Raw genomic sequence first — 16606 nt, forward strand, 5'->3', positions numbered from 1 at the left:
CCCTCGCTCCCGACCCCGCCGCCTTCTTTACTTTACCCCCCTCTCTCCCTCCCCTTACTTTCCCAACATCTCCCTCCCCCTTTGCTTTCCTTACTCCCCAACAACTTTGTATCCCTCAATTCCTTTTTGCATTTTTGAGTTATTTTTTAATCTCTTAATTACTGATATACTGGTATCGTATTACTTTTTATTATACATCACCAAACACTACTAGTCACCAGCTACTAGTCACCAGCATCACTGGCACCACCACCAGCGGCACAACCACCACCATTACTACTGCCACAACCGGCAGCAATAAAATAAAACTCCCAATACTTTAAGCCATCACCATTTTTTTCCTATTCTTCAAAATCCCATCTTTTATATATCTTTTCCTTAGAGTGTTGCTATGCAATCTGCACAACTTCAAAGAGAACCACCACCGCAACTGCAACTGCAACTGCAACTGCAACCACCACCGCAACCGCAACCACCACCGCAACTTCAACTGCAATTTCACCACCAGAGAAGGGAATCTTATACATACGAATTAAACTCACCACCAGCTTCTTTGCAAGATGATGCGTCACTCAAGCAACGTGAGGCGCTAGCTAGCAACAAGAAAGGGGACTTATTTGTACGTCGTTTATCGGAAGAGGAATACAACAACTTGCCGCTTTCCATCAAGTTCATCCATAAACCTTCTAGGTCAGAGAATTTATTTGAGCAAGCGAATGATCCCACAAAGGCAAACAGTCTTTTCAATAAAAGTATCAAATCAAACACATTTATTGCATCTACACCTGCATCCAAATCTGTATCTTCTGAATCTGAATCTACCACAACCCAAGCAAATCCATCTCAGTCAACCAAAGCAAGTAAAGCAGATTCAACAGCCACCGGTATAACCCCTACTGACTATTTCAATCACAAATCTCTGGTAATCAACAATAACAATAACAATAATAACGGTGATGCTAATGATGAACCACAGTCGCCACTGCTCCGTTTAAACACCACACTTTCTCCCTCACTATCGCCTTCACTATCGCCTTCTATTTCACCCACATCTTCACCGTCGCTTTCCGTTTCGCCTTCTTCTCTCTCGCCCAAACTACCACCAGAATTGTCGGCAATAAACATGGGGTATCATTTGGTACGAAAGAAATCTGGTGAATTGGTAAAGTCTTCGTTGAAAAGTCCTTCAGTGTCGTACTTTTCTGCGAGACCAAAGTCATTACCTTCCACGCCCACATACAAACAGGTCCACTTTGGCGGCTCAAATGATATCAAGTATTTCAAGAAAAGAGATACTCCATCAGCAATTTCGGCAACAAATTCGCCATTGTTCAATCCAAATTCGACTGACGACGATTGCGAGTATGATGATGAAGAAGGGGACCACCAAGACGAAGAGGACGATGGAAGAAGGGGAATGAATTACCAAGGCTTAGGGTTCCGTAATTCACTCATGCATAATAATTTTATCGACAATCTTCATAACTTTAGTTTGGGTGATACAAAATATCCCAAACTGGCATCATCATCATCACCATCATCATCATCATCATCATCGCAAGTTAATTGGGAATTGAGGCTATCCAATTTCCCACCTTTGTCATATATGCGAAAAATTGAGATGAAAACACCTGTGTTTTTGGAAACATTGTTTATCTCGGCAGATAAAAAATACTTAATGGGCCATATTGCTGTTAGGAACATTGCATTTGAAAAGTATCTTACCGTTCGATATTCGGTTGATAACTGGATGACTATAATCGAAATACCAACTACCTATACAGAAAATAGTATTGATGTTTTGAAACAAAACAATTATGATCGGTTTGTTTTCAAAATTCCTTTAAACAACTTGTTTAACAGTTTCAAGTACTCCAAAAATGGCTCGTCTACATCTGATTTGGAAGATGAGAGTGAAGATGAGTTTAAAAAGGAGAGAAAGTACCAGTTGTGTATCAAGTTTTGCACCCAGGGCCAAGAATATTGGGATAATAATGCATCCAGAAATTATGATATTACATTGATCAAAACAATATCTCGACCTCCGTCTCAACGTCAGCAACCTCAAAAAGAATTTAAAGCTCCAAAAGTACTTGATTCAAAATCTATTCAAGATCATGCCAAAAAACCAAAATACTCATCATCTTATCTTAAACGAGTTATGTCAGATTCCGAAATCGAATTAAACTCTCCATTACCTAAGCAAAAGGGTGTTAAAAGTAGCGGCGGTAGTGGTGATGGCACCGACTCTGGCCAATGGAGCGCTTTTAATAATACGTTGCAACGTTCAGATACAAGTGATTTTGTTAAAAACAATTTTTATTTGACATCACCGTTATTATCTTCAATCTACAATACCAAAACACTGGATGGGAAGTATGTGGATGTAGAGGAATATTTGAAAAATCCAAATGATGCACAGATCCAGTCCAGCTTTAGTTGTGACGGCAACGAGAGTCAATCACTAATACAAAAACGTCAATCACCATCTCCACCAAAATATAGATCTAAATTTATTGATCAATTGAACAGTTCTGCAGGTTCGACAAGTAAGGTTGATCTTTATCGTGTTGTGTCCCCACAATCAAATGCATTGGGTTCATCGGATTCATCTGAGCCAAAGACTACCGATGACAGTGGTGGCAGTTCGGCGGCGCCAAGGTCGATAGAGAGGAACAATTTATTGAATACCAAGTCATATAAAGAGTTGCTTGATAATTATTGTTTTTTCAGTTCGGGAAATTCCCACGATGATAAGGAATACGTATTACCGCAAGGAAGTAGCGATAATGGGGATACAAATAGAGTTTCTACAATGCAACAGGATGGATCTGAAGAGAAAAGTTCTAACGAAAAATTCACGTTCAATGTTTCCACATTCTTGGGTACGTGATTTGACATGAACTACGGTTTTTTTCCAATTCAAAGCAAAGAAATTTGGTCACAAAGCTTTTATTCTTTTCTTCTTCTTCTTCTTCTTTTTTTTTTTGTTCCTGTTTATAAATTGGTTTTTGGAGTTAAAATTATTCACCTTTTTTTTTGGCATTTTTGGATTCGTTTTGTTTTCATCAAAAGTATATATTATTTTCAGTACTGTCATTAAAGTTGGTATCATTGAAAATTGTCTGTTCTTTATTTTGTGGTGTTTCAGAATTTTCTCTGTCTGTTATCTTTAATACATTGTACATTTCTCGGACTTTTTTATTTTTGCTTTTTACTGATAAGCGCGCTGCGGCCATAAATTTTCAAAGCGAGATAGTGTCGCATAATAAAACAGATGACTAGCTTATGAACAAAGTACAGTCAATGTATTCAATATACAATGAGTCTAAAACTATTCTAATCTATACAAAAGAACTTATTAAGCTATAACAGGGCCATTTTACCCGTTTTTATCTTATTTTTCTTCCTCAATCAAAACAATACATCTTAACTTCACCGTTTTCCATTCCACTAACAAATTTTGAATCACTTAACCCTACACATGAAACACTTGAACTGTTACCAAAACTATGTAAACATTTACCATTTTGTAGATCCCAAACTTTTACCAATCTATCATGTGCCCCACTTATTATTCTAAATGTATCTGCTGCAATTGACCAAACTCCTTCAATGTGACCAAATTGAGTACGAATACATTTTCCAGTAGATAAATCCCATAGCTTTATTGTATTATCTAACGAACAGGTAAGAATATGGGTAGGAAGAGCTGATGATGATGATGATGATGATGCTGATGATCTCAGAGAAGACAACAGCGATGATGATGATGATGATGATTGCATTTGTGGAGCTGCAGTACTTTGACTTGTCAACTGCTTGTCTTCGCTTTCACCCACATCTTCTAATAAACAGTCTTTATAGGTAAGAGGAATAACACATTGTACTTGACCAATATGTCCATTATTCTCCAATCCTCCAAAGATTTTAAGACACTGATTTGTATTCATATCCCACATTCGTATTGTTGTATCATCGCTAGCACTAAAAATTGTGTTTGAACCAGGGTGTATCTTGACACAGTTCACCCAATCTGTATGACCACGCAAAGTATAGCATGTTCTTGAGTCGACATGCCAAACTCTCACTGTGTGATCGGCTGACCCTGAAACAATAGATTTGTTTGAAAAATCAACACTGACGACAGCATCATCATGACCGCGATAAGTGGCTATACATTGGCCAGTATGATAATTCCACACTTTAATGGTTGAGTCTAGTCCGCCAGTGATCAATTTTTGGTTATCAAAAACCAATGACCGAACTCCTTTAGTGTGGCCACTCAAAGTCTTTACACATTCTCCAGTATCAATCTTCCAAATCTTTATAGTTGTATCATATGATCCAGTCATGAGATATTTCCTATTAAGTTGTAGACACGTCACTCCATCAGTGTGACCTACAAATGACTTGATGGTGCATATTCCCTTCCTCCAATTTTTTTCCAATTTGAACCGTTCCGAGTAAACCGCTTTCCAAGGGCGCTTTTTGAGTAAAGGCGAGGGATTACTTGATGACCCACTATCTGACCTTTGCTTCTTCCGAGGAGGATCTTCTTGAACCTGTTGGGATGTTCGACAGTGTGAGGAAGCGATGGTTCTTTCAGATGTTTCTCGTTGTTGCAGCTGCAGCTGTTGTTGTTGTTGTTGTTGTTGCTGCAGCTGTTGTTGTTCCTCGTCGTTGTTTCTTTTAATCGGCTTTATATCATCTTCTGCCATTTCTCTTGCTCTTTTCATATGCATTAGAGGTAATCCCCAGCCGCAATTTGGGCATTTTCTATCAATATGCTGTTCACACATATGGTGCCACACTCTGTCATCATCAGCTAAGCTTTTCCATTTTCGTGAAACTTGTGCTGCGTTACATAAACTGTTACAATCCAAGTAACAAAGTATTTTCAATGAAATTTCCTGCGGCAATATGGAAATAAAGTCGATTTTGATCAGTGAGGAGACTTCTTGTGAGATAAAGGATAATTGTGGAAAGCAACACTGAGTTAATAAACCTTGTAGTATTAGCTGTCTATGTTGTACAGGAGCTGCGCTGAAAATCGACCAAACATGGCTGATAGCCTGTTGATCACTGTGTGGCAAGTTTTCCAATTTGTTTTGTATTTGTCTCATTTTAACCTCATCTGTACGTTTATTACAAACAATGTCTGGATTGTGGCGGTAGCAGTATTTGTGGAAATTATCCTTAGGTATAAAATTTTGATCACTTATATGTTTGACTAGAAAAGGTGTCACCACAGATACATCTTGATTGTGTTCTGAGCCAAAGTTCTTTGCCGCTAGAAATGAAAAGGATGTAGGTTTTTGTGTGTGATTTGAGTCGATAATGGTACAAGACTTTGTGGAAGACGATGACAGATGAGTCTCATCATCATGGCCTATTGTTGACTCCTTTTTAGATGTAGGACATGTACTTGAGTTGGATAATATATCTGTTGATGATGAAGCTGTATTTATGATATTTTGAAAATTACTACTGGCCAAGGAAGGAGACTCCTGCTCGTCTGAGGTGCAGGTATTGTGCAAGTCCATTTACACGTATGGGAGTATGGGAGTATGGGAGCCACTTTATCTTTGCCCGGTTATTCTTAACCTTGACTAATTCTAATAAGCTTTTGATCAACCAAACTAAAATACAAAATGTGAAAAAAGATATTGATGAAAAAAGATAGTGATGAATGACAAGCTTGAAAATTTTATTTTATAAGGTGAGGAAGGAAAAGAAAAGAAAAGAGTAAGAGTAGACCTGTTGGAATTAAAGAGAAAAAGAAAGAGGCAGTTTGCAATTTCGTTTTGAGAGGTCAAACCTACTGTATATATATATATTTATCATTATGCTTGTGTCATGCTTTCTATTGCCCGAAATTTTCTAACCACGTCCTCAAATAAGCTATGGTGTGGATTAGACTGAGCTGTCATTGTTTTGTAAATATTCCTTGACTAGCTTAATTGTGGCTGTTGAATTAGAGTAGTGTACTTTTTTACAAGAGAAAAAAAAGATTAACTAGTAGAGGAAAGAAAAGAAAGATTTATAGTGGTTCTATTATGAGAGGTGTATGGTAATAGCTACAAGAGAAAAAAGATATATAGTGGTTCTATTATGAGAGGTGTATGGTAATAGCTACAAGAGAAAAAAGGTATTTATTGATTCTGATATGAAAGGTGTGTGGTGATAGCTACAAGAGAAAAATAGGTAATTATTGATTCGGATATGAAAGGGTGTGGTTATAAGATTTGAAAGGGGTAGAACAGGTGTCAAACCTTATTAGCTAGATTGTGCAAAATAGTATAAAATGTTAAACGAATCAAATCAAAAACAAACGTTAAGGAGTTAATAAGGAGTTTTCTCTTTTTCATGGTGTGGTGGCATAGAGTTGTGCAAGAATAGAGAATTTGAGTTTTTCATTGTGGCTACAAATAATTCATAAAATCACTCTTCTTCCTTTTATTACTTTTTTTCTTTTTTCTTTATTACTTATCTAACTGGTATTTTCCTCTTTTTCGTCTAGTTTCATATAGAAATCAGGTTATCACGAACAAACGAAAAGAAGGAGAAATAAAATAGAGAAACAAGATATAGAGAAACAAGATATAGAGAAACAAATTATAAAGAGAAATGTCAAGATAAAATAAAATATTCATCGTAAACTATAGACGGTTGGAGCCAACTCCAATTTGTAACTTTGGCCATCGAAATATCCACAATTATATACCTTCTTCTTTAACTTTCTTCTCGAGAAATCATGGTCACGTGATTTACAGAACTAATTGGAAACTTTTATCAAGCGCGCAGCATAAAAATGTGCCAGACAGTTTTTTTAATGAAGCGCAGTGCACAATTATGTGCCAGACAGTTTTTTTAATGAAGCGCAGTGTATAATTACGTGCCAGACAGTATTTCTCAGCTTATCAAACAAAAGCCGATATGGATTACTTAATTAAGTAATTAAAATAGAATCAAGATAATCAAGATAATCATTACAGTAATAATGATTAATTGTATAACGTACTAATTAATAACATCAAAACTATCTCCAATTACCAGCAATCGAACTATCTCCAATTACCAGCAATCAAACTATCTCTACAACTAGAAGGACTCGAACCTTGATGACCCATTTTATGCAACTTCTTAAAATATTCATTATTCTACATGGACCTGGTTTCTACTGGAAGGTTCTGGTATAAAACATCGTCGCCTTAGCCCGCCCCCCCCGTTCGCCCCAACGTCTAGGTCGACGTTGGTTTCTTTTTCTTTTTTTCTTTCTTTTTTTTTCGCAGCTTTCGCATCGCATCGCATCGCAAAGAATATTCAATAAAGTTCCATCTTGAACAACTTATAATACCATCACAGCTTCGCGTTTTTCTTACTAATGGATGGTTCTGAACAGCATATTGACAAAAAACCAAGAATAAGCATGTCAAGCGAAAGTACAAATCCATCACAAGAGTCAAAAAAGGACAATCTTTTCACCTCGGTTGGAGAGCAAGCCCAGAATATCGATGATAATGCAGTTAGACAAACCGGTATAGCCGATGCTGAAGGTCACCCAGTCCAAGAGGTAGAGTCATTATGTATGAATTGTCATAAAAATGGTACAACGAGGATGTTATTAACGAGAATTCCCTATTTTAGAGAAATCATTATTATGTCATTCGAATGTCCTCATTGCGGCTTCAAAAACAGTGAAATCCAACCAGCTGCACAGATTGCCGAAAAGGGCTCAAGGTACGTTTTCAAAGTTGAAGATAAGAAGGATTTCAATAGACAGGTTGTTAAATCGGAAACTGCTACTGTCAAGTTCCATGAGCTAGATATTGAAATACCTCCAAAGAGAGGCCAATTGATTAATGTCGAAGGTATTTTACAAGAAATGATTACAGACTTGGAATCAGATCAACAAGAAAGGAAAAAATTACATCCAGAACTATATGAACAAATTGGCAATGTTATAACTAAAATAAATCTGTACCTCAATGCTGAGCCAGGAACTCTACCATTAACAGTAAGTATCGATGACCCTGCTGGGAACTCCTGGATTGAGTATATACCTGGTGAAGCATCTCACAAATGGGCAATGTATGAATACACTAGAACTCCGGAGCAGAATGTTTATTTGGGACTAATCTCGGCAGACGAATTTGCTCAACACCAGCAAGAGGTTGCTAAAAATAGTAAGCAGCAACCGTCGACTGAGAAACCCACAACCTCAACTTCAAATAATCCAAAATCTACTGGATTCCTATCCGATGCAACTGATATTGAGAATTTCGAAAACGAGGTGCAAACTTTTGCAGCAACTTGTTCCTCTTGCTACAAACCTTGCGAAACGCACATGAAAAGTGTCAATATTCCGCATTTCAAAGATGTGATATTGATGTCCACAGTATGTGATCACTGCGGCTATAAATCTAATGAGGTGAAAACAGGAGGTGAAATCCCAGCAAAGGGGAGAAAGATAACCCTCAAAGTCAATGATCCAGAAGATTTGAAACGAGATATACTTAAATCAGAAAGTTGTGGAATGCATATTCCTGAACTAAATTTAGATTTAACTCCTGGAACTTTGGGTGGAAGATTTACTACCATTGAAGGTTTGTTAACTCAAGTTTCACAAGAGTTAAACAATCGTGTATTTAGTCAAACATCAGATTCAATGGATGATGAAACTAAACAACGCTGGGCAGAGTTTTTTGCCAAATTACAGAGTGCAATTGATGGGAAGATTGGGTTTACAATTGTTATGGAAGATCCAATAGCCGCGTCATATATTCAAAATGTGTATGCTCCTGATAAGGATCCAAATATGACAATTGAGGAGTTTGAAAGGACGTTTGAACAAAATGAAGACTTGGGACTAAATGATATTAAAACAGACTAAGATAAGGGGAAGAGAAGCATTGAGATTGTGAAAAAGTAAAGGACTAAGAAATTGAAAAAAAAAAATTACATTTAAATAATCATATCTATAAATAACCCTCTCTTGTATGTATTATATATATATATATTCCTTTTTATACCTTTTTCTTTAATGCGACTTGTAGTTTGTGTTTTTAGGCTTCATATCTCTTAATGTATCTCCCCATGGAGACGATTCCAAAATCTCATTTACGGACTTTGGTTGAACTGCGGATTCGCTTTGTGCATCCTGATTCTCATCAGTCAGGAACGGATCAATAAATGGTGAAATTGTGGTATCATCATCTGGTATTTTGATGGTGTTCATCTCTGACACATGATGGGTTTTTATCGATAAATGCGGAGCTTTTCGTTTATGTTGTGGGATTTTCAAAGTCTTTACAATTGGCGAGTTTGGATAGTAGACCCCTCCAGGCATAGTGTGATCTCCGTAAATGGCAGAATTTCTAAGCACTGGTTGAGTATTGATCTTGCCCAAATCGTCAATTTCTGCATTTGCTTCGTTTTCCTCTTTTACTTCTTTTCTTTCCCCGCCATCATCATCATCATCATCATCATCATCATATTTTTCCTCTTCTCTACCAGCTGCACCCCTATAATATGCCAGGGTTATTCTGTGATGCTCATCACTGACAAAAATTGTCGGCACTCGATCAGTGTTGATCCATAAATTCTCGTTTGCTAGGTAGCTTGCTCTTTTCAATTGTTTATCAAAAGCAATATCAGCATCCTTTATTCCCAATCTCTTGTTCTTTTGGTATTTCCATCTACATGCATATGCAGCAATAGTTTCGTAGACTCTCTTTGTATGCAACTTTTTCACAACTTTACCAACTAACAACCTTCTTTCCAAGTAGTCAATCAAATTGAAACATTTTCCAGTATCAAATGTATTATATAAAGGCAACTGTAGCAAAATTCTGGTAAAACTGATACCTGGATCTTCGTTTAATTCCATAGTTAAAAGTGCTTCCTCAATAAACATTTCATAAGCTTTTCTCCTAGTTTTTATCTTGGGTATGTCCATTTGACTAAATGTCTCCTCAATAGCGTCATAATCAAGTGTGACATCGTATGGATCATTTATGTTGTTTCTCTTAATCCATTTGTGGCATAACTCCCTAATCTCTAGTTGGCCTGTATAAAAATGGAACGATAATGCCCCAGTTAAACAATGTAACAACTTAGGTAGTTCAATCGGTTTAATGTAACCTGTACCTTCGGGGTCAAATTTTTGCCATGTTCTTTTGAATTTCCTAATCTCCTCTCTCTGTATCAATTGGTTGTAGCTTGCCTTTTGATTAATATAATCAAAACTATCCAATATCAATGATACGAACATATTCAAGAATATGTACATGGATATTATATTCCAGCCAATGAATAAAATATAAGCATATTGTTTGCTACCGCAGTCGTTGTTATCTAAATTCTCTTCATCAGTACAAAAGGGCAGCGCTAAAGTATAGTCTTCCATTATATAGTTCCACCCTTCCCCAAAACTGCACCTAAACAAAACAATCAATGTTTTGGGCACTGTTCGCAAGTTCAAATTTCCTGTTCCATTAGGTCCGATTTTGGTTAGCCCAAATATTTGGTTCATGGCAATGGCAAAGACCAAAAATACAATGATCCAAGTAAAGGACAACGATAATATCGAGGGTAGAGACGCTGAAGCAAATCTCAACAATTGACTCAACCTATTACTTCGAGGAATCACAAATAGTAAAATGGCAACCAAAAACAATTTATTGAAATTCAAAAATGGCGAATATGGATCCGTCCAAAAGGAAATGAGTGTAGTTAAAAAGGCTCCAAATGAAATAACCAAATTGAAAAGATTCCATCTGTAATGAACAAAAAGTTTAAATCCTTGCGCAATAGCCAACATCACTACGTTTGCAAAAAACACAATGGATGCTATCGTATAAACAACAGTTCGGAACGTAATCAAACCCGTTCCAGAGGGGAAACATTCTAACAACAAGGCCAAAGTATGCATAAACAATGTACAGTTTAATATTCTGGACCAAACTCGATTCCTTTCAACAGTCATTTTATAGCAAAATTTCTTAACCGTAGATAAGTTTTGATAATCTTTTCTTTTTGAAGGTTTAACCTGCAACAAATATTTTTTAACATGATACCACGATATTTGGTCTGTTGTCATATATGCTCTACCGGTGGACCTCGAGTAATTACTAATGATAACCGAAACAAACAATGTCAAAATAAAAACAATGCTAACAAAATTGAAAAGCACAAGAAATACACCATTGAAAGGAGAAGCATTTGTTTGAGGTGCAGTTCCAACTCCAGTACTGTTAATCAAATTCTTTAACAAGTCTGTCCATCCCTCCAACGAAACAATCTCGAACAATGTCACAAAGGAAGACCCAAATCTATTGAATTCCAATTGGGGATTTGTATAAACATTAGGACTCAACACATTCCAATTGAAAACCTCATTGTTGTATTCATTGTAGCACTCTCCCATATCCGATTCACCATCCAAGCAATATCCAAGACGGCCATTGAAAATATTCAATCCCCATATTGAGAATGGGAAAAGCAAACAAAGCGAGATTATTGCTGCGTTCAAAATTTTCCAGAATCCAGCAATCATAGTGTTGTGAAAATTGGATTTGGCAGTTTCACTTATTGTCAAAAGCCTCAAGGCACGTAAGGCTTTTAAGCCTCGAACGATTCGGGAAAGGTTCCCGTCGTTTTTTAAATAGGCAACGGCTTCAATCCATAAGGAAATAAGTACCACAAAGTCTATAAAGTTCCAGGAAGATCGAAGATACGCGTTTGGTGTAAAGATAAGTCCATCTGCGATTACCTTTATCAAAAATTCAACTGTGAAAACCAACGCAAATGAAAACTCTGACCAGAAAATCCAATCTGCATTTGAAACGTTCATTCTATAAATAGGGGTCATGTAACAAGCTAGCACAACTAATCCAATTGTGGCAAAGAACATGATCACAACAATTGTTTCCGATATAGGTCTGAAGGGAGGTACGCCATCTATTCTCTCCCCGTAACTAGGTTTCACCATTCTTTGACATAATCTTCTAAATTTATGACGCGGACCCATAACATAGAAAACATAATTGAACCTTGGATTAGCTTCTAAGAACTCACTTTGCTTGTTCAATAACACATTTCTTTCTTTCATAATATTTTTCGCAAAATTGCTTGGTTCAAAATTCTCAAGCCTACATTTCTCGTACCCCTTGGAAACTTCCAAGTGGAATGGGTTTGTTAAATAGTTAAAGATTCTTGAAAAGTTAACCTGTAGCCATCTCTTCCATTGTTGTGATGGCATCGTTCGTATGTCATTAACGGAGTCAACCTCTAGGTCCTCGTCAATTTCATTCTTCAAATCCCTATCCAAAAACTCCTGTACTGCCGTACCACTCAAAAGCAAATTGACTACCGCTTTCTCCAACTCGTCTTTTTTCTCGTTCCTTCTAAACAATTTAGTTTTAATCTTTTTCAATAATCCCGTATCTTGCTGGATGTTTTGGAGCTTATTAGTCATAATACCAATAAACTGAATCAATTGATGTCTTCGTTTGTTCGCCTCGGATACTTCTAAGGTCTTTGCAATAACTGCAATGAAAATATTCAAAATGATCATATTCGACAAAATAAACCAAGCAATTAAAAAGAATGATCCAAAAGATCTCGACGAAGTGGTGGTGGCATATTGCTGAAGACTATACATCACCTCGGTCCAATTTTCAGTAGATGTGATGACGTACAAAGCAATAAACGATGCCGGTAATGTATCCATAGGAAAATCAACACTATCTGCATCCTCGGGTGGTATTGCGCCCTCAAAATATCTTGCCAATATTATACTAACCAAATATAACAAAATAAAGTAAAACAACGTCAAGTCAAATATAGCTCTAAAATTTCCCATAATTTTCAACCATAAATTTCTTGTTATTGATGTGGCTAAAACCACCCTGTAAAACCTCATAAGTTGAAAAACAGTTAGCCAGTAGTAGGCATGTCCCAATTTATCCTTTACCGGTTGAATAACAATAATAACCGACACAGTCGCTAATACCAAGTCAAAGCAATTTCTCTTTGAGTAAAAGAATAGCTTATACTTTGGAAAGTAAAAAACAAATCTTAGAACAATTTCAACCGCAAACACAATCGTAAAGGCAACTTCAAATCGGTAAAGAAGGTGTCGGCGAAAATCTGACATATTGTGACTTCGAAAACATTGAATAAACAAACTTGCCGCAATTGCAATGATAAACACAAACTCGGACTTGTAGTAATATCTCAACAAGCGGTTACGTTGCTTTAAACTTTCTATTTTTTTATTATACAAAACGGCTGCACCTTTTGAAAACCCAAATATCTTATAAAGCCATCTTTCATGTGTCTTTCTGCTTTTCTCCTCAGCAGCTTCTAAACGCGTTATGTTGAAAGATGTAACTATTACTGCAATAAAGACATTAAGTAGCCACACTGTTAATACGAAAATGCAAGCAATGAAAAAAAGACAAGCAGCAAGATTGTCACTATCCATGGTGTTGTACATGATATCAGTAAACGTGTTGGCACTCATTACCACAAAAACCATTTGCAAAGATTGCAAAATATTATCAAAATTTACTGTTCCATTATAAGGGTTTTCTCCAGATATGCACTGCGAGTACATGGGACACCGATACCCTTTAATAACGCCTGAAGAATCACCTTCTCTTGTAAGGTATGACATTTTGTTTCCATTGAGTCCGATAAAAGAACCACAGTACAGATCTGAGTTTACCCAAATATCGGAAGAGTCACTGGGATTAGTCCAAACACAATGTCTTGACAACGACGATTTGAACGATTGAACTCCAATTATTCCAAAGAATAGCCAAAAGCATGCAATAAAAATGGAAACATCGATAAGTTGGGGTAGGGCTGTTTTGCAAGCAGTGAGAATTGTGGTTGTACCCGAAGTAAGATTGCAAAGTCTCAAAATTCTTAAGCAACTCAATGATCTAAAAATCATAATATGATGTTTAGCATCGTAATAATCAATCGATAACAACAAAGATATCCAAAAAAATATCATTGATAGAAAGTCTATACGATGCCAACTGCTCCTGAGAAAAGCACGTTTTAGTTGAGACTGATCTACTGGTTCGGTAGACGACTCAGGCTTGAAAAACGTATTACTTGAGTGAAGTCTAAAACTTTTCGCAGAATGTGAGTCTAATTCCTTTTCAAAGCTAGAAACACCAGACTCGGTTTTCAGATTCCAGTGATACAGATCAAGGTTATATTTTTTTTTCAAATCTCCTGAATTTGAACCTAGTAACTGTTCTGAGCTGATGTCTCCTTCCAACTCGGTATCTTTTATATACACTTCTTCAAGTATGTCAGTGGATCCATCCGATTGCTTTGAAAAATCAGGATTTTTCATGTCGTCGATTTGATGTTCTTTCTTTCGAAATAGTATTCCCAATCCAATAAATTGAGCAAATCTTCTCAAATAATTTGTTGAAAAATACAACTGGCTAAACTCCCCTTTTGGATATGGAATGCCCAACTCTTCAAACATAGAATTATCATTTATGAATCCGTAGGAAACAATCTGAGCAAATATTTCTACCGTATAAATCACGTTAATTATTATTAACAAAACATCCGCCCAGTCGTAGCCCGAATAAAAATATCCATCCAAGGCATAAGGGTTCCACTGTCTATAGCTTAAAAGTACTACTTGCAAAAGAAGTACCACCAACATGAAAAAGTTTGTAAACTTGTTTATTAAAATTGAATGACAAAATTGTCTAATCTTTGAACTGGGTGAAAAAAAGTTCAAGGTGTTTCCATACAAAAGACGTAACTTGGGTTTGCGTTTCTGTACCTTCAAAGGAGACTGTTGTGAAGAAGGAACGCCACTAATATCTGCAAACGATCGATTTGATAATGACACTTGCTCATCGTCCAAAAGCTGTTCTCTCTTATTAGAAACATTTGAACTCATCTGTTGTAAGCCCAATCCAATAGGTCTCGTTGTTTCTCTAAACAGGGATTTGCGTTTATCATCCAGTGTGATGGTGACGTTTGGAATGAGTTTCGGCAGCGTGGAGCTCTTTTTGGAAGGTGAAAATTCAACATCGAAAAAAAGGGGAGATTGCTCCTTAATTGGTGTTTTTAGCAGGATACTGCTCAGTGGTGGAGCTGTTTGACTGGAAGGCGTTGTCACCGTCACCGCGGCCGCTGCCACGTCCAATTTTGAATCATTTCCCAAGGTATCACCTGCTCCAGCAATACGATTGGAAATTCTAGTTAATGCATCCGCAAACCTAGCTGGTCTCGGACTTGCGTTTGTTTCCTTTGATAATTTTGATGGTGGTAACTGTAACCCTTCTTCAAGAGTGGTCGGCGTGATTAATGAGTTGTCTCCTTCATATTTATCCGCAAGTTTGTGTGATGATGATGATGTTGCTGCTGCGGCTGCGATTGCAGAGTCTATTGGGTCGTTGAAAGGCGATAGAGCATCCATTGATCTTCTACTGGATGTCACTTTCAAATAACTTAAATCTTGAAGGGGTATGGTTCCAGTATGATTGGTAAACTCGACGACGTTCGTTGTTGCCGTTGTTGTTGCCGTTATCGTCTCCTCGTCAGCCGCGGAAATTTGATCTTTGTTTCCAGCTTGAGATGCCCCTTTATATGGACTGGACACGGGAAACCAATTAGCATCTTCTGTATTTGTACCTAATGCAAATTTCAAACCTTCCTTTAAATCCTCCAAATCATTATCTTCTAGGGATTCCAGGAGCAAAGGCGATACATTACCCGCTCGTTGCGAAGACGAGGTTTTCAGTATGCTCAAATGGTGTGGATATGAGCTGGATTCCTCACTGAGTATTGACTTTCTATCTGAGTACACGGAAGGTATGTAATAGTTTCTTGATGATCCCAAACCGTCCGAGGTGGGTTTGTCGTCAAATCTCGACAAAGAATTGCGTTGTTCCCAATATGCAGAGCTCCCCGTATAAGTCTTGTTGGGATCGAAATCCTCGTCGTAAGACACAGATCTTGTGCAACCTTCACCATCTCTCTCTTCTTCTTCTTCTTTTGCTCTCTCTTCTTTTGCTCTCTCTTCTTCTTTTCTTTCCTCTTCTTCTTTTACTCCCTCTTCCTCACTTGCAAGCCTGGTTGATGTCAGACCTTTTCGGAAGCCAGTATAAGTATCCATAACTCTAAGGAATTTCCTAGGGCCAAGAATCTAATGCATATGTGTATATTATATGTATAATCAATATCTATATATCTTTCGAATCGAGATCGTAATCTTTATGCAACCTTTTTTTTGTTGCTTACCCGGCAAGACACAATCGAGTGACACTATCGAGCAGAGCGAGATAGTGTCGATACTGTCGATACTGTTGACACTGTCGAGTGACACTATCGAGCAGAGCGAGATAGTGTCGATACTGTCGATACTGTTGACACTGTCGAGTGACACTATCGAGCAGAGCGAGATAGTGTCGATACTGTCGATACTGTTGACACTGTCGAGTGACACTATCGAGCAGAGCGAGATAGTGTCGATACTGTCGATACTGTCGATACTGTTGACACTGTCGAGTGACACTATCGAGCAGAGCGAGATAGTGTCGATACTGTCGATACT

At 37.3% G+C, this 16606-nt stretch overlaps 4 protein-coding genes across 4 annotated transcripts; 2 read left to right on the plus strand and 2 right to left on the minus strand. All coding sequences in view use genetic code 12, as the record gives it.

Moving 5' to 3' along the window:
* Nucleotides 1–391: 391 nt before the first annotated feature.
* KGF56_001891 (uncharacterized protein) lies at nucleotides 392–2893 on the plus strand (the record flags this gene model as incomplete). The annotated part of the gene is made up of 1 exon (XM_049323062.1): nucleotides 392–2893. The coding sequence occupies one exon, from the start codon at nucleotides 392–394 to the stop codon at nucleotides 2891–2893; it is 2502 nt and encodes an 833-aa protein (XP_049181039.1).
* Nucleotides 2894–3410: 517 nt separating this feature from the next.
* On the minus strand, nucleotides 3411–5546 carry KGF56_001892 (ubiquitin-binding SDF ubiquitin ligase complex subunit; the record flags this gene model as incomplete). The annotated part of the gene is made up of 1 exon (XM_049323063.1): nucleotides 3411–5546. One exon carries the CDS (start codon nucleotides 5544–5546, stop codon nucleotides 3411–3413), a length of 2136 nt encoding a protein of 711 aa, XP_049181040.1.
* Nucleotides 5547–7387: 1841 nt separating this feature from the next.
* Nucleotides 7388–8896, plus strand: ZPR1 (zinc finger-containing protein; the record flags this gene model as incomplete). Its single annotated transcript, XM_049323064.1, has 1 exon — nucleotides 7388–8896. One exon carries the CDS (start codon nucleotides 7388–7390, stop codon nucleotides 8894–8896), a length of 1509 nt encoding a protein of 502 aa, XP_049181041.1.
* A 147-nt stretch (nucleotides 8897–9043) lies between these two features.
* On the minus strand, nucleotides 9044–16168 carry CCH1 (Cch1p; the record flags this gene model as incomplete). The annotated part of the gene is made up of 1 exon (XM_049323065.1): nucleotides 9044–16168. The coding sequence occupies one exon, from the start codon at nucleotides 16166–16168 to the stop codon at nucleotides 9044–9046; it is 7125 nt and encodes a 2374-aa protein (XP_049181042.1).
* Between the last annotated feature and the right edge of the window lie 438 nt (nucleotides 16169–16606).

The sequence above is a fragment of the Candida oxycetoniae genome, assembly GCF_023343755.2.
Source record: "Candida oxycetoniae strain CBS 10844 chromosome Unknown scaffold83, whole genome shotgun sequence".
NCBI classification, from domain to species: domain Eukaryota; kingdom Fungi; phylum Ascomycota; class Pichiomycetes; order Serinales; family Debaryomycetaceae; genus Lodderomyces; species Lodderomyces oxycetoniae.